At 33.4% G+C, this 25,715-nt stretch overlaps 1 protein-coding gene across 3 annotated transcripts in view; it reads left to right on the top strand.

Annotated features, from left to right (window-relative positions):
- Positions 1–25,715, top strand: part of SORBS3 (sorbin and SH3 domain containing 3) — a 1,673,489-nt gene that overhangs the window by 1,387,768 nt on the left and 260,006 nt on the right. For all 3 annotated transcript variants that reach the window (XM_044082929.1, XM_044082928.1, XM_044082927.1), the window contains one exon: positions 13,221–13,346. In XM_044082929.1, coding sequence (XP_043938864.1) covers positions 13,221–13,346 — 126 coding nt within the window. The remainder of the gene's footprint in view (positions 1–13,220; positions 13,347–25,715) is intronic.

Here is a 25,715-nt window from a genome sequence, read left to right as displayed (position 1 = left end):
CTAGTCTTTAGAAGTGTGAAGTCGGCTTTGGGAAGTTCTTTACTGTGGTCTTTTTATTTCAGGTGGGGTGGGATGAGGACCTCCAGCGAGATTAGTTTGTGATCTGATCTCACCAGTGAGGGGTATACTTCGGTGTTGAACATTGTGCTCCCATGTTCGTGATGATGAGATCAAGTATGTTATCTCCTCTTGTGGGAATGGTGACTAGTTGTTCCATGGCATTTGAGTTTATGAATTCCAGGAACTTTTGGGCTAGGGTGTTTGGGCTTGAGTAGTGTTCCCAGTCTATATTTGGGTAATTGAAGTCACCTAGTATGATGGTGTTTGGTGATACATTTATCCCCTCTAGTGTTTTCAGGAAGGCCATGTGAGGTTCCTGAGTTTGTGAGGGTGGCCTGTAACATGCTACTATTTGCAGAGCAGTCTTGCCTACGGTTAATTGCACCTGGATGGTCTCCGATGCATCATGCGTTGCCACCAGTCTTGAGGTGTGGGTGTCCTTGATGAATATGGATACCCCCCCTCCTTTCTTGGTATTTTCCTGATTTTGGGGCCGGAACGCATGATATGAGGTAAAACCTGATAGCGCTGGGGTGCTCTCAGGAGCATCCACAATATATTTTGTACACTCATTGTCACTACAAACAAAATTGAATCCTATACAAAATTCCATAAGAGATTCAATAAATACAGCTATATTTAAAGGTACACCTAAAGGAGGAGATGTAACATTACTTATGTTGTTATTTGTTATTTTGATCATAAGATTCTTAAGTTTTAAAAATGCCAAATGACATCTTTAAAAGGAATTTCTTTAACCATTAATGGATTGAATAATCCGTGTAAAAGGGCAAGCCTAATAAGATACATTAATTTACATAAGACCAACTTAGTCTTCCTGCAAGAAACCCATCTCTTGAAAAAAGATATTGATAAACTAGCCACAAACAAATATACAGTATTGGTTAGTTCAGAGCACACTCAGAAAAAAAGAGGAGTGGCTATTTTATGGAATAAAAGTATGCCCATTCCTAAAATCATTAAGTCTTATCAGGATGACAAAGGAATGTTCTGTATGGTTACAATACAAATTAATGGGAAGACTTACACTTTAATTAATGTATATTGGATACCTGGAATTGGTATTAATACAGTGAAACATCATATTGATAAGATCATAACATTCTCTATAGGAGATATTATTTTAGCTGGTGACTTTAATTGTATACTACATGAAAGTGATACTACCACTATAGGAAAAAGAAGAATTACATCTAATGCAAAACATTTAAATGATTTTGCTAATTCTTATCATTTGAATGATATTAATAATCAGATAGATTCAAAATCATTACCATACACCTTTTTTTCTAACAGATACAAAACTTATTAAAAAATAGATAGGGTCTTTATTTCTAACCAGATGGTAACAGATTTAATTAATTCCAAAATCATTTCATGTCCTATATCTGATGATAATTCAATTGTTTTTGAATTCATAATAAAAAATACTCATAATGTTCAGATCAAAAGGATACCAGCATACTTAACTCAACTAAAAGACTATAAAGAATATATACTTTCAGAAGTAAAACATTTTTAGACATAAATAATACTCCTGAAGTCTCCATTGTCTATGTTTGGGATGCCTTAAAATCATATCTATATGGACAAAGTATCAGATGGTATAATAATAAAAGGAAATCTTGGGATAAGGAATTGTTAGATATTCAAAGTAAATTAGACTCTTATAAACACAATAATAAAGAAAATATTATGGACAAGAAAGTTATTGAAGAAATAAACAAACTAAATGAGAAATACAAAGAAATTTTAACTCATAAAGTTAAAATAACTTTAGAGAAATACAAGTTTTTGTCTTATTCAATAAGCCCCAAATACTTACATAGACTTAAAAATAAAACAAAAAGGTTGAATAAACAAAACCTTATCAAAGAAATCTTTTCTCTAAGGAAAAAGAAGAATGTTTCTAGTATACCAGAAATACTAGATGAATTTAGAAATCACTTTCACAAAATTAACCATAATAACATTAACATGGAACCTAAAGATAAAATAAAGGAGTTTATAACCACAAACATGAATAAAAAGCTTAATAAACAACAGATTAAACTATTGGACAAAAGTATTTCATATACAGAGGTTATTACACAAATAAATAAGCTTAAATCAAACAAAGCACCGGGTAATGATGGTATTATACCAGAGATATATAAAATCCTTTCTAAAAGTACATATTCATTAATACATAAGGTTTTTATTTTGGCCCAAACTGAGTTAATAACCCCCCCCATCTTGGCAATATACATTTATTTCGCCAATTTTAAAACCTAATAAAGATCCAACTAGATGTACTTCATATCGGCCCATCTCATTACTTAATGTTGATTATAAAATGTTTATTAGTATTTTTGCTGATAGATTGAAGACAATCATCCCCGGCATTATAGATATAGATCAGACAGGCTTCATTGTAAATAGAAATACTTTTGATAATATAAGAAGAATTTTAACATTAATTGATTTTGCAAATAGGAAAAAGAAAGATTTAACACTTATTAGTCTTGATATAAGTTCAGCATTTGATTCAGTAAGTTGGGACTATCTGTTTACCTTACTGAAGTGCACAAACTTCTCAGATGCATTTGTAAATCTAATTGAGCATTTATACAAAGGAACATTGGCTTATATTAAAGTAGGAACATATGTTTCACAACAAATACCCATTTTTAAAGGTACAAAACAAGGATGTCCACTTTCTCCACTATTATTCACTTTAGTAATGGAGCCTTGGGCTAATTTGATCAGAAACAGTACTGACATAGAGGGTTTTGAAATAGATGAAAATACAACATCCAAAATTCAACTTTTTGCAGATGATGTTCTAATTACATCAGCAGGATCTAATTCTTCTGTGCAGTCTCTATTTGATAAAATGATGAATTTTAAAAGTATTTCTGGTTTAATATTCAATGAAGAAAAAACTAAAATACTACCTATATATACATGAAAAAATATTCTCATTAGTGATTTTACTAAATATGTACCCAATTCAGGTCAGATAACTTATTTAGGTATAATACTATCTAAAGATATTAAATCTATTATATATAATAATTATAATACCTGTTTTCTTAATATACAAAATCTTTTTAATACCTGGAATAATATGTTTTTACTATGGAGGAGAGACTTACAATTATTAAAATGATAATATTCCCCAAGATTTTATACTTAATACAATCAATAATACTTCCACCTACAAAAATAATTATCAAGAAACTGAATACACTAATGTTAAATTTCCTATGGGCACCTAATAGACCTAGGATTGCATTAAAGAAACATACTAATAGCTGGTCTCAAGGGGTATTTCTTTTCCAGACTTTAATTTATATACTATCTCTTCTATTGTAAAAGTTATTACTTTATTAATAGATCAGTCATATGTCAAAATGGAAAGATTATTGGGAGCTAATTAGTATGCACTTCATGAAAATCTCCTTAACACATAAAAATATGATTGTAAATAACTCCATGTTATGATTACTAAAGGAATTTTGTACTTCACCTATTACACCTAAACATATGATTTGTTACCCATTAAATATTATTATTAGCTATCGTAACTTTATATTCATGCACCCTAAGTATAGGGAATGGAATTTTATTATATTCCTATAATGTATACTCAGGGTATGCTTTTGTCATCTACTTCTGAAGGAACTCATTTAGCTATAGATAATGATCTAAAGTACTGTTATCAGTTGATATCTGATAATAAAGTTAAAAATCTAGATTTCTTAAAACAAGAATTTGATCTAAGAGAAACTTGCTGGTTAGAGGTTCAGACCTTTAGACAACATCTCATTAATAGAATAGATCTAATGTCTATAACAGTTAAAGAATCTATTCCAACACTGATTGATTACTTGATATTAAATTTACAACATAAAGTTTCTGATAAAGGTAAACTTTCATACATACATAAAATTATCAGACAAGAAACTTTTTACAGTGTAGATACATACTGGAATTATTTCACTTCTATTAATGGGGACCCACCAAATCAACAAGATAAACAATATATATTGGAATCTGCCTATAGAACTACGTCTTCCATTGTCTGGAGACTTTATACATGGAATTTTTACATAGATCTTTTTATACACCTTTGATGATGAATAAAATAAATAATAAAGATAATCTATGTAAGAGATGTAATATAGAAATTAATGCTGACTGGGCTCATATGTTTTATGACTGTATAAAATTGAAAGAATACTGGAAGTCAATTAATGAATTTTTGCAGGCTCTTTTTACAGATAATTTCATTATTTCTAAATCTCTTATATTATTCAACACACCTGTACCTCAAAGTGTTAAAAAGGTTAAGCTTCCCTTGTTATGGTCTATTCTAGCAGTGGCTAGGAAAATAATAACCAGAAATTGGATTTCAGATACACCTCCTTCGTTCAATGAATTTAAAAATGTTATGAATATAGTGTGCCATATGGAAATAAACACAATTAGGTCAAGAACAACTAGAAAAACATCTTATTATATTGTATGGGATAATTTACAAAATTTGTTAAAAAAATCCTAATTTCAATAGCATGGTATTTTAGTTTAATTAATTGATCTGATTGTAGTGGATGTCTTTGTAAATACTTTAGTTGTTTTGTTGAATATTATAATCATATCTATTTTTAATTACTTGTATAAAATTGTTATGATGTTTCTCTTGTATGTTAAAACAATAAACCTGTTTTGAAAAAAAAAAAGAAATGTTACACTAGTAAGGGGCAGAATCAAAAGACTGGTATATAGCCCCTTCTGTATTCACATTCTGTCTTTGTGGATTTAAAGCCATCAGTCTCTAACCTTAAATTCATCATGTCTGTGCAAGTTTTGCAATTTTTAATATTTATTTATTTGCTATTGGGTGGCCAGATAAGTAGGCTGTTCATTTGATCCTTTCCAGTCATGACCTGGGCTTTATAGAACAAGCAGGAAGTTCTGATTAATAATACAAGACAGTCTGAGACAGCAAACCATTCAGCAGTAAAAACTTCACAGGACGTGTCACAAAACAAATGAGAGCTAGTAACCATTTAGTAATACAAACCCAATTTCCAGTATACACAAATGTAATATGAAGTAGCAAGTGAAATCTTGTCATAATCATAAAATGAAAATGCATTTAATGTATCTAAAAAGTACTTATCAAACGAGGTTAACATCTAGAGGTAACAAATTTAAAATCTTTCATCTGATTCCTCTTGTGATTAGTGAGGGGCATTGTAGGTTATTAAGCAAAGTTTTTTTCCTTTGTTCCTCAGATTTGCATTGATGTTGTATCCATTTTAATACAATTCAAGCTTTATAAACCAAAGTTGAATTTAAATGTATATTTTGGCAACAGAGTTGTACATGATACAAGACCATTGGTTCTTAAGACAAGAAGTTTTATTTTTTTCCACCTCCCTACCCTGTTATTGGGCTATTTGAGGCTTATTGTTTATTGTAACAAAACCATTAGGCCCCTCTGTGCTTCTCAGTGCCCCTACCCTGACAATATATCAACTCAAAAAAGACACGCACTCATGACTTAATGTATAATAAAAATATCAAGGTGATGAAGGTGGATAAAGGTGGAGGGGTGGTGGTTAAAGACACTGTGGATTATTCCAGTAAAATGTTGGACATGTTAGAGTATCTAGGAATGAAGTTAACATAGCATTTGCAAGGATTAACTGCTCACTTTTTGACTTGTCACAGGGGAATATATCCAGCCAAGTCTGACTTTTTATTGGTGGACCATCCTGTTATCCCTTCTATTTTTAGCATTTGAAAAATGTATAAGAATGCAAACTATCCACCCTTATTGTGGCAGCAGGAAAGTCTAGGACTGAGCCTCTAGCAGTTTGTTAACAAGGAGAGTAAGGAGCTTGAGCAGATTTTCTTGTGTTTACTTGATTACTTGCCTTTTTTGCAGAACTTTAACAGCGTCACATTTAGCGAGGTTAGTCTGTGACAATTGATGTTATTAACCTTTCTTCTGTTACGCCACACAATCTATGCTTGGTGTACTTTTTAGATATATTGAATACGTTTTCATTTTATGGTCATAACAAGGTTATGACCATTTGTCATCTTATGGATATGGTTTTGAAAAACAATATTGTTTACTTCAAAGGTGAATATATTCATCAGATTTTTGGTGTTGCTACAGGCACTTCATGCACACCAGTGTATGTGAACCTAGTAATACCATGCTGGAAGAATAACTATTTTCCCCTATGAGTTTTCTAAATTTATTCAGGTTTACTATACATTTCTGGATGATATGTTTATAATTAGGAAATGTGGGGTTAACCAGCTTTGAATATTTATTGATTATTTACAAGGAACTACTGAATTCTCAAAGTTTACATTTCATCATGATGTGATGAAAATTGATTACTCTGATGTTATGTAAAGACATTTCTAAAATATGTTTTACTTCTGCAGTTTATCGGAATGAAACTTTGCCTAATTCTTACCTACATTATAGTTGTCATCCATTTTTTCAGAAGAGAAATATAATGAAAGGACAAATGGTCCTGTAAGAGAGGATTATTAATGATGACATTTTGGTAAAATAATTGGATTTATTTTTTATTTCTATGCTTACTGTTAAAAGTTATCCTGTTGATTTGTTATATGATATAAAAGAAGAAATGCTGTGTGCAAGAATGACTTAAGTTTCACCACATTTTGGGGTGTTACGCCGCTGGTATTGCATCCAACAACAATCATATTAACACATGTATGGAAATTGAATACCAACTGAAAAGATCAACTATGATTATACCTTTCAAACAGGACTCACTGCCAATTAGTAATATTATGAATCATAACTGGCATTTTACAATGCCGGATGATTTGAAGCAGAGGTTAGAAGGAAGACAAAAGATTGTTTATGGTAAAGGAAAAAGTTTAAATGCTTATAAGTGTGTGTGTGTGTGTGTGTATGTACACATACACACACATACATATACATACATATATACATATATATATATATATATATATATATATATATATATATATAAATATATATATATATATATATATATATATATATATATATATATGGGTCTACTTTGTTTCGTTGAATCTCATTTAATTGAATTTCATTTCATCCCGACCACATCGCTGAAAACTCATTTCAATGAATCTCTTTTCACTGAATTGCAGTTAGTATATATGGCACTCAGTAGAGTACTGTAAGACAAACAAAAGGTATAAGCCCTTTTCCCCACTGTAGTGTGATCCTGGAGTTAGTATATATAATTGGGGGGGGGCGTAGCCCCCCACCTTGTCTGTTTTACATTGTATTTTACCAAAACTTCAAAACAATACATTTTAAACAATAGACATGCATAGTTGCAACTCCACTGACTACGTCTCTCCAGAAGGCAATATGTACTCAAACAAATTGCCGGGGCTATGCTCCCCCTCCCTAAGTATATACACTCACTTCAGGGTTGCACTACAGTGGGGAAAAGGGCATATACCGTTTACTTGCCTTACAGTACTCTACACAATGCCATATATACTAACTGTAGTTTGGTGAAATAAGTTTTCAGTAATTTGAATTTTCAATGAAGTGGTCGGGGTAAAATGAAATTCAGTGAAATGAGATTCAAGGAAACAAAGTAGACCCAAATATATATATATATATATATATATATATATATATATATATATATGAGAGAGACCATACAAACTAAATGAAGTTCTGTTACAGGAGTGAATAAATGTGGGGCTTGTAAATACTGTAAATTTAATGTGTGGAGCATATGCAAGTGTAAACAGCTGTAATAGAATAATATGTAACCCTGGTCACTTGCATTGCAACATTAATAATGTTTACTTAGCATCTTGGATACTTTGTCAAGCATGTTATGTGTGCAAAACTAATAGAAGATTATGTGACAAGATATATGACAATATATGCAACATAAAAAAAAAATCTTCAGATGCCTTATATAGGTATTCTCTTAAGTGTATCCAGTTCAAAAATATTTTTTTATTATTGACAGAATGAATCTCCTTGAAAGAGGTGGTGATTGGGAAAATTGTTTAAAATTTAAAGAATTAAGTTGGCACTTGAGACTAAATGCATGTAATCAACCAGGATTTAATGATTCTTTTTCCAATGTATTAAAGCAACAAGCCATTGATAAGTAATTTTGTAGTATATGCATTTGTTTTAATGAATTTAGTTGCTTTCGTGTGGTATCGACTTATGTCCAAAGGAGGGATTGTTTGTGGATTTTTGTACGTGTTTTAGATATTTATATGCTTTACTTTTTGTGTGTTAAATTTTTAATTTGGTTTTAAAACATTACATAAATCAGTTATAACACAAACAAATAACTATTTGCATAGGTTTACAGCTGATCAATACATTAAAGTTATACATATCAACAACAATTAATATTTTTCAGGCAAGTCTTCAATTTTAAGCCGAGATTTATATGAATGTGTAATATTAGAAGTTCTCTTCTTTATAGTATGCAATTTGCTGCTGCAAACAATTTTTGGCATGCTAATAAATTCAACACTAGAGGGGGGTACCTTTACTTTTCCAGTTTTTAGTAATTACTTTTCTGGCTGTGGCAAAACTAAACCAAAAAAGAGACAAATGAGGTTTGAATTATGTCAAGGATTGGAACATTAAATAAAACTAAAGATTTAGAAATATTACATCTATCTTACCATTCTTTCTAAAAAGGCGAGGTGACTTCACGTTCATATACCATATGCGTCCAATCAGCTGTTATTTCAGAATCACATCTATGGCATTTAATTTGATTTATGCAGAATTGTAATTTTGTTTGAGTGACAAAAGCTTTGTGTAAGAATTTCCAAGTGAAAATTTCCAATATAATCGTTTTATCTGTAAATTTTAATATTATTTTCTTGTATTCTGTAGAGAAGTCTTCATTATTAATTTTTGAGGAATAATTCCAATAGGAATTGTCTAAATATATAAAATCTAACTGTAGAATTTTATAAATTTGTGACAAATATGATTTTTCATTGCATTATTATTGATATTTATTAAAAATTCCATTCATTTGTCAAACAAGTTCTTATCTAGATTGAATATCTTATTTATATCTTATTTATCTCTGTATTCAGAAAGTCTCTAAATATTTGTAAAATTAACCAGTTCTCTGAATCTTGATTGTATTTGGACCTTAATTTTTCAACAGTATATATATATATATATATATATATGTATATGTATATGTATATATATCAGTACCATTTAAGAACTGATGCCAGTAATTTTTTTTGTTCCTTCAATGTGAGCATTTTCGTTTTTATGAGTGTCTAAGCAGTCATTTGTATATACAATTGGAAACATATAATGTATTAAGTCATTAATACAATGGTTAGACTAAAGTAAACTTTTGAAAAGAGGAAGTGCTGTTTAAATAGGGAATTTGAAAAGAGGGTGTAATTCCATTTATGCAAAAAACTTTTAAAACCAGATAAATCTATTAGGGACTAACTGTTTATAACTGATTGTGATATGTTTATTTACTAATAATATTTCTTGATGCATTTGTTTCCATTTTAAATCATAAGATGAATTTATCCCCAGTGCTATAACTTTTGCAATTATTGAAGTAACGTACAGTTGAATATCAGGGAATCCTATTCCACTATTATCCCAGCCTTTTCTTTGCCAATTAGAAGAAGCTCTTTATTAGGATGCAATTTTTTTTAAGTAGAATATTATTTATCATCTTCATCATTTTTGGTGGAGATAGTAATAAAGATTATAAGACAAAAATATTTTAGGGAGAATTACCCTCTTAATAAGCATTAATCATTCTTCCATAGTAAAGAAGAATTTGTTCCAATTTGTGACTAAACTTAAAATATTTTCAACAACCTGCTGAAAGTTTGTTTGCATCATTTCTTTACTGTTAGACATAATGGTTATGCCAAGGTATTTAATTTAATTGCTATTCCAATTGAAGTTAGAATATATTTTGTATGATTTTTTTTATTTTTTTTAATTAATAATATACTTGTTTTATTATGATTAAATCTTAACTTCAAGATTCCTTCAAACTGACTCACAGAACTAATTATATGTTCTAATGAATTTTCTATATCTTCTGTTAGTAAAATATCATCAGCAAAAAGTTGAATCTTTAGTTCAACATCTTTTTTTATTTTGATACCACTAATGTTCTTATTGGATCTAGGGATTTTATAGTTAAGTAAATGTAGTAATGGACAGCCTTGTTTGTGCCGTTTTTGTAATTTAAAGGAGTTAGAAAAAGAAGCTATTTTAATATGAGCACAAGACTTTATTATATAACTTCATTATTGTGATTAGGTCAGGTGAGGAATTATGCACTTTAAGTGATTTAAACAGATACGACTAATTAACTGAGTTAAAACCCTTATCTAAATTGAGACTAATGACAAAGTTATTTTTTTATTTTTATTTGCATATTCTATTAATGTGTGTATTCTTATTATGTTATTCTGTTGTCTATTTAAAACAAACCCAGTTTAGTCATTGTTAATTAGTTTAGTTATAACATTAATTCTTTTATCTAAAATGGACACGAACAACTTATAGTCCACATTTAAAAGTGAAATGGGTCTGTATGAGGAACACTTCGTAGGCTCCTTATTTTGTTTTAAATTATGATATAAGGGAAAGTTCCCATGATGGGGGGACTTCAGAAGTTGTTTTTAATTCTCAATAGGCCTTATCTAATATTTCAATTGCATCTTCTGGTAATATTTTATATAGTTCTGGTATAAGACCATCTAAGCCCGGTGCCTTATTATTTTTCAACTTTTACTTGATTGTTTATTTCTTTTAAAGTGAATGGTCTATTAGTTTTTTTATTTGTTCAGTTGTTATTTATACAAGTCCAAACAAAAATGCTGATAAACCAATGAAAATCACAGAAAGAATGCTAAAATCTTAGTATAGCTGTAGAAAATGTTTTATTCCAAAATACAAGACGAGCACTTCTCATTTTAAAACGTTAAAACTTCATCAGATAACTTATTAAAGTCCTGTTTTTATATAACTTTTAAATTAATGAATCTATCATGTGATTGCCAAGCCTCCTCCTAAAAATTACATTTAAAGAGACAGGAATTAATTTCTACTTAGTAAAAATTTTGAACACAATATTTATAGAACACTTTCCTTTTTCATTTAAAAAAAAACACTTGTATAAGAACATCATAAAACACCTAAATATTTATCTAATTAAAGCCTTTAATTTTAATAAATATGCTATTTATATTTGTTCATTTAAACCTGGCAGATACTCCACATTAAAATGGATCTGCCAATACAGCTCCCTTTTCTCTAATATGAGAGCCCATGGCACCTCTCTTATATTTGGAGCCACTTTCTCTACATAATTCCTGGGCATGTTTAAAGCATTTGTATCTTTCTTTTTCTTGATATCATATAGATGTTCATACACCCTACCCTTTAAATTTCATTCAGTCTTGCTTATATAGAACCCAGGACAAGACTGACAGTAAGCCGCCACATAAACCACCCCAATTGTATCACAGTTATAATTTCCAGTTAGTTTAAATACCTGTGAATTAATACTAAATTGTTCACCTTTAAGGATGTATTTACAATAAATACATCACTCACACTTATGCATTTTTCTATTTTTTCTTTATACTTCTTAATTTTGAAAAATCATCCAAAATATTTTTTATATTCCCCCTTTTCTGTATACTACAATTGGTTCCTCACATAATTTCTGTGTTGTCTTTCTTCTTTAAGAATTTTATTTTTCCTTTAGAAATGTGTCAACTAGATCATTATCTATGTTATTTATAATTTATATTTTCAGAAAATATTTTAAAGCCCCCAAGAATACCTTTAATATCTGTTCTTTTTTATTATTTGTGTGTTAACTTCTGATATGATGTAGTTTATTCATTTATTTGCTCTAAGAGCAAGTTTATGCAAGCTTAAATGGTTTGCTGATTATGCCTGAAGTTTGTCTTTCCAGGTTTATTGAAACTTCATGATTTAGAATGTCAATGCATTTTGTATTTAAGTTTTTAAGTTCAGACTGTCTGATGGTGTCATTTTGTTTTAGCTTTAAGTTTAGTATGTCTGTTTTGGCCTGCAGTGTATTCAATTCTTTGTCCCGTTCTCTTGTTTTACTAATATACCAGCTTGTAATGTTTCAATTTAAGTAAGCCATTAGTGAATCCCACAGGAAGATGTCAGATATCACACCATTCTTTATTTCTAGGAAATTTTTGATCTCTTTAAACATGTCAATCCTTGAATCCTTTATTTTAATGTATGCTGGTAGTCTCCTGTGATGTATTCAATTGTCAGTTTTTAAAATAATATTAGAGATAATAGCATTATGGTCCTATAATGAACATGAAACTATTGAAACCTCTCTGATATGTGATAAGAAATTGTTTAAGACAAAAATGTTATCAATATTTGTTTGTGCTCCATATCTATATGAATAATGGGTTAATTAAAGTGAGTTTATTTTCCTTAGCTCATATATATCTTTTACATTCATTAGATTTACAAAATTCATTGTGTTTGAAGATGTTATTCTTCACTTTCTATCTGCAGTGTAATCTTTGTTTGATAAAATACAATTAAAATCACCAGCTATTATGACTTCACCTTTCATATAATAAGCTATAGCATCTAAGTAATTTTTTAACGCTTTAGATGTGTTCATTTGTGATGGTGTCAGTCATACTTTGTTTCATTTTTTTATGGCAACTATTTAAGGGGCATGGTAACAACTCTGAAGTCTGAAAGAATTTGTTGGACAAAAGTGCTTAGTTATTTTTAGTATTTTACAATAAAACAGTGTGGATCTAATCTTGATTTGGGTCTGTACTGCTTCTGTTTTATTTATTTATTTTTTTGCATTTTGAAAAATAGTCATGTGAGCCTTGATCATTTTGTATTAGCATGCTAGAAACTGTTTAGGTTATATTAGCATTTTACAAATCTAGGTAATTTTTAATACTTATTAGTGTCCCTGATTTATTATCCATGTAGTTGCTTTTTTCACAACAGTGTATTGTGAGTAAACAAAAATCAGCTTGTTTTGAAATAGTGGTGAATTGTTGCTTATTTCTTTTAGGTCCTGCAGTCCAATGATATTCCAAAACCAATAAAATCACCAGCAGTCCAAGTGCTTGAATATGGTGAAGCCGTTACTCAGTTCAATTTTAAGGGAGACTTACCAGTGGAGCTATCATTCCGGAAGGTAAGTAGCACAGATCCAAAGTGAGCCAAATTAGCAGTGCAGGTCATTTTATGAAGTATGATACACAGATGTCTGTATGCAGTTGTTTTCTACTATTACACAGTGGACAAGCTTAGCATGAAAGCTGTTTTCTTGAAGTGTTTTGCTCTTGTTATATACAAGTGGCAGTAATAGTCTTTTGTCTTCGCTATTCTTATATAGATACATGTTTATCACTGGAAGCTTTTTATTACTTTAGCAACATGATTCTCCTCCTAATGTTTTGTTCAGCATTTTGTGTTGTGTGCCCAGTGATTTAAGTAGGACCTATAGTCATTGTTAGTGGTTGAAACTCCACAGCTTATCTGTTAATACTGCCTGTCATGTACTACAACTGTAGCTTGTGTAGTCAAGTCACAGACCGACTCGAAAGCGTCAGTAAGTGTTTCACAATCAGAGGTGTAGAGACTTTGCTGGGACATTATTTAACATTAATGTTCTTAGATGTTGTACCATGTTTTCTGCACTCTTTAATGTCTCTGGTTGTGTTAGCATGACTTCCTTTTTTTTTTTTTTTTTTTTTTTTTTTTTAACTTTCACACTAGTGTTCATGGTTATTCCACCTAAAGTCATTAACATTTTGTTGGAAACTCTTCTCTCCCCCTCCCTTCCATTTGGTTCTGTATTAACACATCTCCTTTTTTTAGCTTTTAACTTCTAGCTGCCCCAAGCCATAAGCCAGCAGTCCACTGTCTCTACCCCCATGGCTACAGAGCCTTGCAATCAATAGCGACTAGTTCCCAATGAACTCAAACAAGTTAACAGCCTGCAAATTAGCAAACAAATCTACCAAAGTATGTCTACAACTGAAAGTCTGTCAACACTTCCCTCTACTGTCTCAACTCATACTGGGCTGCACACTATTCAGGGAAGCCAGCAGCTTAAAGCCGTCCACATACATAGTAGTCCATAGTCTTATTTAGAAATATCCCTTTCTTTTCCCCGGGGTCCTATTTTTGGTCCTTACACGGAACCCTCGTTTGCCCACCACTTGCCATAACTCTTCCATTCAGTACCAGACTCTGTATTTAGACTTTTTAGAACCAAACCTGCATTACATATTCTTTAAACACACAATAGGGTCACCTTTCACCAGCTTAAGATAAGCGCAGTCAGCTTACCCAATCTAACCTTTACAAGACTACCTTTCAAAGTGGTGTTCCATTTCACTGACAGTATTTTGGAAAAATGCATGCACAGTATGAACTGGTGCTAGCCCACTCTGTTCACTTAGCTTGGACTCTCTCCAATCCCCTACCCTCATTCCCACCCACCCCAAATTTCCCCAGACTCAAACTTGACAAACCACACCCATACAATTATCTCTCATCCAATCACAACTAACTATACCTGTACAAATACCTCTCATTCAATCACAACAAGCAGAATCTACCATAACTTTACACCTCACACTCACAAAATGTCTCACCTTCATAACAAGCACTTAAACCTGCACAAAATGTCTCGCCTTCATAACAAGCACTTAAACCTGACTACCTTTTACAGCACCGCACCCACATTGCTAGTACTTTTATATTACATCTCCTCATAACACACTCAAGTCCAAATCCCTAATCCCCCTCCCTGGCAAACCTCTACCCTCTCCCAGCACAAAAGTCGCACATATCACTCCCCCACTTTTTAACTCCAGTCACATAGCATTCTTTTTTTTTTTCAATAATAAATCTTTATTGTTTTACCAATTGTTCATACAACATTAAAGAAAAAAGAAAAACAAATAATTTCCAAATAATACTTCTAACAACAATACTACAATATATATATACACTATTTACATGAATGCTTCCATCGGTTAACCAAGATCAATAAAAAAAAAAAAAAAAAAAAAAAAGGGAACATTTGACAGAGATTATCCACAGGTCTAATATCATTGTAACGGATTATTACTACTAACTTTCATTTTAAGGTATATATGTCCAGGGGTTAAACTGGATTCGGGACATTAAGACAATACAATATTGAAAATTTGCTCCCATATTTTCAGATTATTTATATTTTTTCTATGATCCTTGATTAATAATTTGTGGGCTAATATATGTTTCATTGCTAAACTTTTAAAGTTGTCCCTTGATGTTTGGGATGGATTCAACCAATTTGTAACTATATAAAGTTTCATTAACAAAAATATATTTATAAGTATGGTCATTTGGGATCTATCCAAATTATTAGGAGGGATATGTAAGATCATAAATTCCCAAGAAAGTGTAGAATTTTGGTAACCCATCTTTTGTAGTTGAATTTTTGAAGAGTTCCAAAGTTTATATACACATTTACAGCTCCAAAACATGTTTAAGAGGTCAGCCATTTGGTCTTTACAGTATGGACATTTAGGAGAGTTTTTAGAGTTGAATTTATGCAAGCTAGGACATGTGTAGTAGGCATTATTAAGTATCATCAGTTGGGTAAATGTTAACTTTTGAAGAGAAATCGATTTTATTGTTAATTGCTTTTAATATTTTGTTTTCTTCTATCAATGGTATTTTTTCTTTCCAATATTTTGACAAGAGTATTTGATTTTGGTATTTCAAATCTTTTACCAGTTTACTTGTGGAAGTTATAAATTTGGTATCCTGTAGAAGAGTTTGCCATAAATTTGAACATTTAGTTAAAGCATCATCATTAATTTTAAAGTCTCTGAAGTAACTTATGGAAAGATCCTTTAACTGTCTCAGTATGATTAAATAAGATTTAGGGAGATTCATCACCTGTAATATTTCATGTGTTGAAAAATTGAGATATGGGTACATATCAAGTAAAGTTAAATTAACTATAAGTGGAGATTTTTTAAGATCTATTAATTGATTATTGATTTTCAGGTTCAGGTTCTTATGAAAGGGTTGAAAAGTCATATGTTGAATGAGTTTTAATGATTGAAAAAGATTTTGTATCAATATTATATATACTTTAATGTGTTCCATTATAGCATATGATTTAAATGTGTACTTAAAAAAAGGTAATGATTTAGGATTGATATTCAAACTTACAACATGTTTGTAATTCAAAACCAACCACTTAGGTGACCATTTATTACTAGATATCTCATAGCAATTCTTAAAATTCTATTAGAATTTATTATTAATTAGTATATTTCAAAATTAGGTAAATCTAGCCCTCCTTTATTTTTCGGAGTCATCAATTTATCGTATGATATTCTAGTTTTCCTAGGTTCCCATATAAATTTAGCTGATTCAGTATGAATTTGTTTAAAGAATTTCTTAGGAATTAAAACTTGCGTAGCTCTAAAGATGTATAATATTCTGGGCAGTACATTCATTTTAATAATTGAAACCTTTGCCATTAATGGTAATTTCAAAGTATTCCATCTTCTTAAGTCAGATAATATATGACCCCAAAGCAGCTTAACATTATTGATATCAAAATCTTTATCTGTGGAAAAAATAATATCCAAATATTTTATTTTATCTTCAGATTTTACTTGTCCTACCAGTGGTAAAAGTGAAAAGGGTTTTGGCATTTTTAAAGGGAATAAATTGTTTTTTTTTTTAAGTTTATTTTATAGTTGGATATCTCTGCAAAGTCATCCACCGCTTTTAATATTTTTTTGGTGTCTGAAACTGGTGTTGTACAATAAATGTTGAGGTCATCGGCAAATGCCACCATAGATATTTTAGTACCATAAATTATTGGGGCATTGTGGTATATATTTTGTTTAATATGTAAAAATAATGGTTCTAGGTATAAATTGAATAATATAGGAGATAAAGGACAGCCCTGACGAGTTCCGTTTTTAATTTGTATTCTTTTAGAAAAGTTTTTATTTATATATAAAGTTGTATAAGGCTTATTATATAATATTTGTAACGTTAGAATAAAGTCTTGAGGTATATTAAAATATGGTAAAATATCAAACAGAAATTTTAAATTAACTCTATCAAAAGCTTTTTGTGCATCAATTATAAGTGCATAAATATTTAAATTCCTTTGACTGGCATAAGAGATTAGTGTATGAAGTGTTAAAGTATTGTCAGTAGTTTGTCTGGCATTTAAATATCCGGCTTGTTCATTAGATATTATTAAATCCATTACCTTTTTCAATCTATTAGCTAAAATAGAGGTCAGAATTTTCATATTGATATTTAAAAGTGAGATAGGCCTATAATTATCCGGGTTTTGAAGATCTGAATTTTCTTTAGGTATAAGAATTGTTTTGGATGCATTAAAATAAGGGTCATTCATTTTATTATTAATTATATAATTAAATATATGTGGAAATATTTTACCAAAAATATCACAGAAAGTTTTATAAAACTCTGCAGTCAGACCATCGGGTCCTGGTGCTTTATAGGATTTCAATTTTTTGATTGTATATATTATTTCTTCAGAGGAAATTGGTTTAATTAAATCTACATGAGAGTTATCACCTATTTTCGGAAAAATAATTTTTTGCAAAAAATTATTATTAGTCCTATTTGTCAGTGATTCATGTTGATCACCGTAAATTTGAGAATATATCAATTCAAAGGTATTCATAATATCTTCGGATTTTGTATATCTTTTATTCTTGAACTGTATTTCAGGAATTTGAGAAGGTACTTTCGATTGGTTAATGATTCGAGCTAATGCCCTTGATGGCGTTTGAATATGGTTAGCATATCTTGCCAACATTTTATGTTCATGGAACGACAGCCTGCTATTTTGGATAAAAAAAAGATCTTTTTGACATCTTAATAGTTCCGTTTCTGTTTGTCTGTTATAATTCCGAATTAAATCCTGATCTAATGTCTTAATTTTAGCCTCCAGTCTTTGCACATCTCTAGTTTGTATTCTTGTATAGTACGTAGCTTTTTGAAGAAAAATCCCTCTTATTTGTGTTTTAGTTGTCGCCCATTCAATATCAGGTGTATGTTGCTGTTTGGATAAATTAACTAATAGGAGATTGAAAATAACTTGAATTTCCTGGATTATATCTTCTTTATTTAATAAATTTGGATTTAGAGACAAATTGTAACCCCTGTGTGGCAAACTATTTCTAAGGTCTTTAGCGAAACGTAATGTAATTTTAGAGTGGTCTGATAAGTAACGAGCTTGTATAGATACAAAGGGATCTAAATTAATTAGTATTTCTGAAATCAAGTAAAAATCTATTCTAGTCCACATTTTGTGACAAGTTGAATAGAATGTGAAATTATTTGTGTTAAGCTGATTGTTTGCATATTTAAAAGGATCATATAGTTTAAAGTCAACTTTAAGTTCACTTAATGCTATTACTGCTTGATTATTAAATGACCTATGTGAACTTGATTTATCCAGTTTAGGATCCTGATAGGCATTCCAGTCACCTCCTATGATTATATAATAGTTGTTATATTGATTTAAAATGGGATAAAGTGATGCTATGAAAGACTGTTGATTATTGCATGGTGCATATACATTAAGAAGTAAAATAGGTTTATCATAAAGGGTGAAAGAAAGAATCACGTAGCACCATCTTCCCTCTTTATCTATTTTAGAGTCTAGATTTTTTCCTTGGTATTGGTTTTTTATAACTATCGCAACCCCTGCACTATTAGTTTTACCTTCTGAGGCTATAACCTCTCTCATCCATTTTTTTTTTCCTTAATAACTGCCCACTGATCATTGGTCAAATGGATTCAGTCACATAGCATTCTATGCTAACAAATTCCATCAAGTTAGACTCCCCCCCTCTGTAAACTACCAAAAGGATTACAAACTCCTAAGCAAATGCAACTACCTGATCCTTCAACTATCTCTGTCTGGGGACATTCACCCAAACCCAAACCCAGCTCCCCCACTATATGTCTCCACAAACCCTACCATCGCCTCACCTCATACAACTCTACTAAACCACAAAAACAATTTCATCCTGCTCCTCAATATGAATGTTAGAAGTATTCATAAAAAGGTACATGACCTCTATGCCATTCTGTCTCTCTACTGCCTGACATTGTAATATTAACTGAGACCTGGCTAAAACCTGATAAAGATGATGAGTTCCTAGCTCCTGGATACAATACTATCTGCAAAGATAGAACTAACAAAAAGGGCTGAGGAAAAGCTATTCTGTTTAAAAAAGAGTTCACAGTAGAAACCTTAAAACTAAATGTCCCAAACTTTTGACAATGCAGAGCTACTCTACACTAAGCTAAAAATTAACCCCAAGAAATATATAAACTTTATTGGAGGTTATATCCCACCTGGGAATAACATTCCCACATTAGAAAATAGATTTCACTGGCTCTCATATGCCCTTCCTCAGGAAACAGTTTTACTGGGGACTTTAATATTGATTGCCTCCACTGCTCCTCTCAAAATCCAGTAACCCATATTAACTTTCATGGGCTCACCCAAACCTTCACCTCCCCTACCAGAACTGACAAATCCTCTAAACATAAGTCCATCCTTGACTGGAGTTTGACCAATACCTCCACTCTGTGCCCTCAGTCCAGTAGCCTACCTGATGGTCTTAGTGACCATCTATCAACCTTTCTTTTACGGAACCGTGCCAACCATAGCAAGCCAACCACCTACGGCGAAATCTGAAACAAAGACTTTCAATCTCAACAACTTTATCTCATCACTAAAGAGCTGCAACTGGGAAGCTGTCAAACATCAACTCCTGGAAGAGGCTGTTAAGTCTTTCAGCACCACATTTCTAGACATACTGAACACCCATGCACCTCCAAGTAGTATGAGAGTAAAAGTCAGTTATGCACCTTGGCTAACCAAGGAATGCAGATCCCTGCTAACAGCTAGAGACAAAGCTTGTGAACAGTATAGGAAAGGTAAAACACAAGCCTCAAAACTTTCATTTCTACAATTAGAAACAAAGCAAAGATATCAGTTAAACTTGACAAAATAAACTACTATCATAGCATTCAAGAGAAACAATGTAATAACCTCAAAAGTTCTAGACTGCCATAAATAATATTCTTCACCCAGTTAAAGCCTTTGCACCCATACCAACAACTGCCAGCAACTCTGAAAACATTGCAACTCAATTCAACAAATATTTCATAGAAACTATCCTAGCCCTCTCAAATTCCCAGAGCTCCCCTACCACTACCGAACCACTCGTATCACAAAACATTGTAGACTCTCTTACATTAAAACCAGCCTCTGTCAACACCATTTATAAACTTCTAAAAAAACTTAAGCCAACTATATTAGCATCAGACAAACTCCCTGCTGACTGTTTGTAAATTGCTGCAGAAACAATTGCATACCCAGTAGCCATTCTAATAAACATACCTATCTCAGAAAACATAGACCCTAACATCTGGAAAATCTCTCATATTATAGAAATTTACTAATTATCGCCCAGTAGCCATTTTATCACCCCTATCTAAAATCCTAGAGAGAGAGAGTAGTTCACACACAATTGATGCTGTGCTTACACACACAATTGATGCTATGCTTACAAACACACAAACTACTGTCAGCTGCTCAACATGGCTTTCGTCCCCACCACAGTGCTAATGCAGCCCTAATGTCCTTCAACAACACAGTGAATTACTATAGAAATAGCTGAAAATTTATCTCTGCAATCTTTTTCGACCTTTCTAAAGCATTTGACATTAACCACAAAAAACTTTTTGACATTCTTGTGACCCTAAACCTTAGCCCTTCATTAACTGTATGGTTTAAAAGCAACCTGTCAGGACGCCATCAGGCTGTTCATTGGCAAAATGAACTTCTCCCCTCTTCTGTCAGTAATTCTAGGAGTTCACCAATGCTCCATCCTTAGACCTCTGCTTTTCTCACTCTTCACAAACATACTCCAGACCTCTGTCCCTCACACTACAGTTAAATAATATGCAGATGACTCCACACTTATGTGCAGCCTCCTTTAAGCAAGAGCTCCAGGTCATTATCCAATAATCCTTTCTAGCTGCTGAATCATGCATCACTTAACACCCAGCTTATCCTAAATGTCAAAAAAACAAAGCTCCTATTATTTCACCCTACAAGACCTCCCCCAGTACTCTTGCCATTTAATGTCACATGCATAAACAAAACCACCATCACACTAGTTGCCCACACAAAACTTTGAGGAGTTGAAACTGTCAATAACTTAAAATTTGGTGTTCATATCTCCCAAACTATCAAGAAAGTGCACAGAAAACTGGGTACTCTCTACCGAAACAAACAATTCCTTACCATGTATTCAAAGGCAACAATTGTTCGCACACATCTCGTCTACACTCCTTTATGCCTCTCCAAGTGTAGCTAAGCTAGAATCCAGCTATAATAAAATTGCTAGGTTTATTTCCAAGCCTCCCTCGGCTTCCTCACTCCAGTCTGTCAAGTCCTTTTGAAGTACAAATGATGAGGATGAGAGCCTTTTTAAAAATGCAGATTGAAATGGTTGTGTCATCCCATTCTGTCTTCTTCCAAGGTCGATTGGGTTGGCCCTTCATCTCCCTTGTTTGCTATGTCCCCAGTCCATGTTTTGGCACTGGTGGCTCTTGAACCAAGACAGCACCCAAGCCTGTTCATTTGGACCCATCTGGTACCCTTACTTTTACTCCCAATCTTTCTCATCCATTTAATTCAATGTCAAGGCATTCAACTTTGAATCTTCAGCTCTGTCCTCAGCACCAACCCACTCCATGCCTTTTTCACTGTCAAAGATTTAAACTTCTGTGTGTCATTACAGATTCCCTCTTAGAAGGCTTCCAGGTCTTCTTTGCTAGTAATTTCTTCTTCAGTGTCACCTAAGTCCACTTTGGTGGAGACGGGTTTAGCACTGGATCAGGCTTCTTGATCATCAGTGTGCCCAGCATAGGCACTCAAGGACATGGAAAATATCTCTGCTCCTTCAACAACATCTTTAGTCTCCTAGGCACCCAGTGATCTACTTCTCTGCTTTCTCATCAGGCCGTCCAAGGTTAGGGCAGAGCTGATAGCCTCAAGCAACTGTAGCAGATTCATTCAGATTCTTCCCAGGATTTGGACCCTCCCCCAACCGATGTTCCTAAGAAGAGAATGCAGACAATGAGGACCGTGGATTTCCCTTGCAGAGTCTCTTGCATTTTATACCAGTTTAGATGATTGATAGGGTTCTCCCAATCCCCATTTAGAGGCACATTTGGCAAGATTCTAAAACTGAGGAGGCAGAGGGGCTCATGGCCATCTGACCCACTGTCTCAGAATCAGGAAGTGTAGTTTGAAGTGTATCACTGTACTTTCTCTACCTCCTGAGTGGACCCTCTTGCTACACCACCTAATAGATTTGGCAACAGAAGGCACAGCAGGTCCTTGATAATGCTGAACCCACCCACAGGAAGTCCGACAAAATTTTGTGTTCACCTGAGGATAGACAGCAGTGGTCCAAGGGACTTCTGGTGGATTCTTTGATTGTAGCAGCAACCTCCAAGAAAAAGCTGTCTGATACAGCTGCTGCCCATATGTCCAATGAGTATAGGACAGTGGACAATTTGGGGAACCTGACTTGCACCTCATTCACTTTTGTACTGAGATTAATTATGTCATACATACGTGAACCCCTTCCAAAGAGATTTAAGGGAATAAGCTTTAGATTCTTTGAAAAAGTCACCCACACAGGACTCTAGGAAACAATTTGTGACAAAAGTAGGCACTATGCTGACCATTACAAATATCATTTGGTCCTTAGATAATACCGCTAAAGAAGGGATTTGTGCAGCAGGTGCAGGATCATGAATGATATGCCATGCCTATCTGTCATTTTACAAACAGCTTTAAGGCATCCTTCAAAAATGCCCCTCGTGATTGTACCTCTGTTTGGTCCATCAGTGAAAGAGAAAATGCTGATGTGTGAGCATGTTGGAAGATTCTGCCACAAGAGTTATATTTGAGACCCCCTCAAAAATCCTTCAGAATTAAATCAAAAGGTATCAAAATTCTTATGGTTTTAGCAAACACCAGTGTCAGCCCTTTAACCCCACTTCAGACAAAGTCAGGGGTTGCCCCTTTAATAAAAGCATGCCCGGAAATTGAGGTGGCCCACATAATCATGGATGCCAGTGCTTCTTCTGAGGGAAACCGGTCCAGCATCCCTGAAGGCAATTGGTTGTCAGTTATTTCTCCACTCTTCTGTGTGTCTGGCCATCATGCAGAACTCTTATGTGAGAAAAATAATATTCGAAGGCTATACAATACCCTTTTCATGTTTACTGACCCCCAAACCCAGGCAATTTCAGACATTGTACCCCAACAACAGAATGTGGCCAGAAGGGACATTTTATGTTTCTAAGAAAAAAAAAGTTATCCAGGAGGTCCCATCAGACCAGAGAGGGTCAGGAGTTTATTGAAGATTCTTTTTAGTACCAAAAAAGAGCAAGGACCACTGGCCAGTACTACATCCTAAATCTCTGCTTCAGGAAAACCACCCTTTAGAATTTTCATGGTACATTCAGTTTTGCCTTGCCTGAAAGCAAATGATTGAATGTGCTTAATACATCTGTAAGATGCCTAACTTCACATCCGAATAGCAAATCATTATCAGTTCATTGTCCTGTATTTCAGTCACACCACAGTCCCCCAGGGGTTTTCATTAAGTGCATGGCAGAAGATGCATCCATCTGAGCATGCGGCACTTGTGTTCCCTTATTTGGATGACTGGCTCCTCATTTGAAAGACCAGAGAATTTCTTCTCGACAGACTACTTGTTGCAACTCTGCCTGTCCTTCAGTATCTCTATAAACTATGAAAAATCAAATCTTCATCCAACATGTTCCATCCTGTTTATTGGGTGCCGTCTGGACACTTCAGATTGCATAGTCAGCCTCCCTCTTGGCAGAACCAGGACACAAATAGAGCCCCCATGAAAGACTTCTGAACCGCCTGTCTCCATCAGCACTGCTAGTACTTTGGGTTCTCAGATTGATGGCACCAGTGATTGTTGTGTTTCTACATGCATATTTTTCAGTGGCTGCTCAGAGTCCACTGGTTTGCAGACCATCTTTCAACACTCTTCCCATAACCATAACTCAGCTGTGCAAGACTTATTTCAGAAAGTGGCTCACGTCTCCTACTATATCTGCAGGGAGGACAATTTTTCCCTTCTTCATGGGTAACATTATCACAGACTCCTCCTCTGTGGGGTGGGGGTGTTATTTTGAAGAGAGGGTTTGTCCATAGATCTTGAAATCAGACAGAGGCCAACCTCCACATAAATACCCTGGGGGTGAGGTTGGTCCTTCTGGTGTTTGGGGAATTCCAGAACCACCTACCTCTGTGAGTGATTACCATTCAAACAGATAGCATGTTTGCACTATGGTACTTGAATAAATAGGGAGAAAGAAGAGCTTTACCCCCTTTGTCAAGAGGCCATGAGGGTATGGCTGTGGGCAATTGCTTTCCAATCACAATGTACATTCCAGGGAAAGCCAGCTGTCTTGTGGATAGGCTTAGCATTTCCATCTTGATGTGTCACTTGTAGTCTCTGAATCCAATGGTAGCTCATCAAATATTTGACCACTGTGCCAGTCTAACTGCAGTCTCCTTGCATCTCTGACCAACACAAAGTGCAAACATTACCTTACCTTGATCCTTCCAGAGGGACAGTCCCTGAGAGAGTCTGTGGTAAGACAGTGGCCAACTAGACTTTTATACACCTTTACCCCTGTTCCTCTAATGTTCTGATTTTTAAAAGGAAGAAGCTGTGTGCAAAGTAACTTTGATCCTCATTGTCTCCTACTGGATGCAGCAAATTTGTTTTCCTTTGCTCAAACCTTGTCTGGCTCAGCATCCATGCCATCCTGATCCTCATCTGGGTTTCCTGTAGCACTCATCCTGTCAGCCTCACCTGGACTTAACCAACCCAAAACTGACTGCATGGCATCTTCTGTTCCAATGATGACCAGGCACCCTTCCTTGTCCAAGTGCGTGGTTCATGCTGTCTCTGCATCTGAGAAAGAATTCACTTGTATATACAAGAGTAAATGAGGCATTTCTCCTTTTGAGCATCACAACAGAGCAATGATCCCTTCTCAGCATCAGATCCTGAAATTCTAAAGTTTATTTTAGATATGTTTGATAAAGTTTCCAGTTATTCCACAATCAAAGTTCATCTGACTTATATACCCAATTTCCATAATAGTGTTATTTCTTTTTCTGTGGCTTTCTACAAGTTGTGTAAAGCTTTTCTAAAAAGAACCCTTCTCTTACAAACACAGTTCCACCTCAGTTTTGTTTCAGAGACCTTGACAAAATCCCTATTTGAGGCAGCATCATCAACACAGATAGTTTGTCCTGGAAAACTACTTTTGGTGGCTGTTAACTCCACCAAAAGAGTCTCTGAGCTACAAGCCCTCCCTTCCACTCCTGTCTTCTTAATTTTCCAAA

Source organism: Protopterus annectens, chromosome 9.part0 (genome assembly GCF_019279795.1).
Source record: "Protopterus annectens isolate FY-2018-M chromosome 9.part0, PAN1.0, whole genome shotgun sequence".
In the NCBI taxonomy this organism is placed as follows: Eukaryota; Metazoa; Chordata; order Ceratodontiformes; family Protopteridae; genus Protopterus; species Protopterus annectens.
This window is presented reverse-complemented; position numbering and strand designations above follow the sequence as displayed.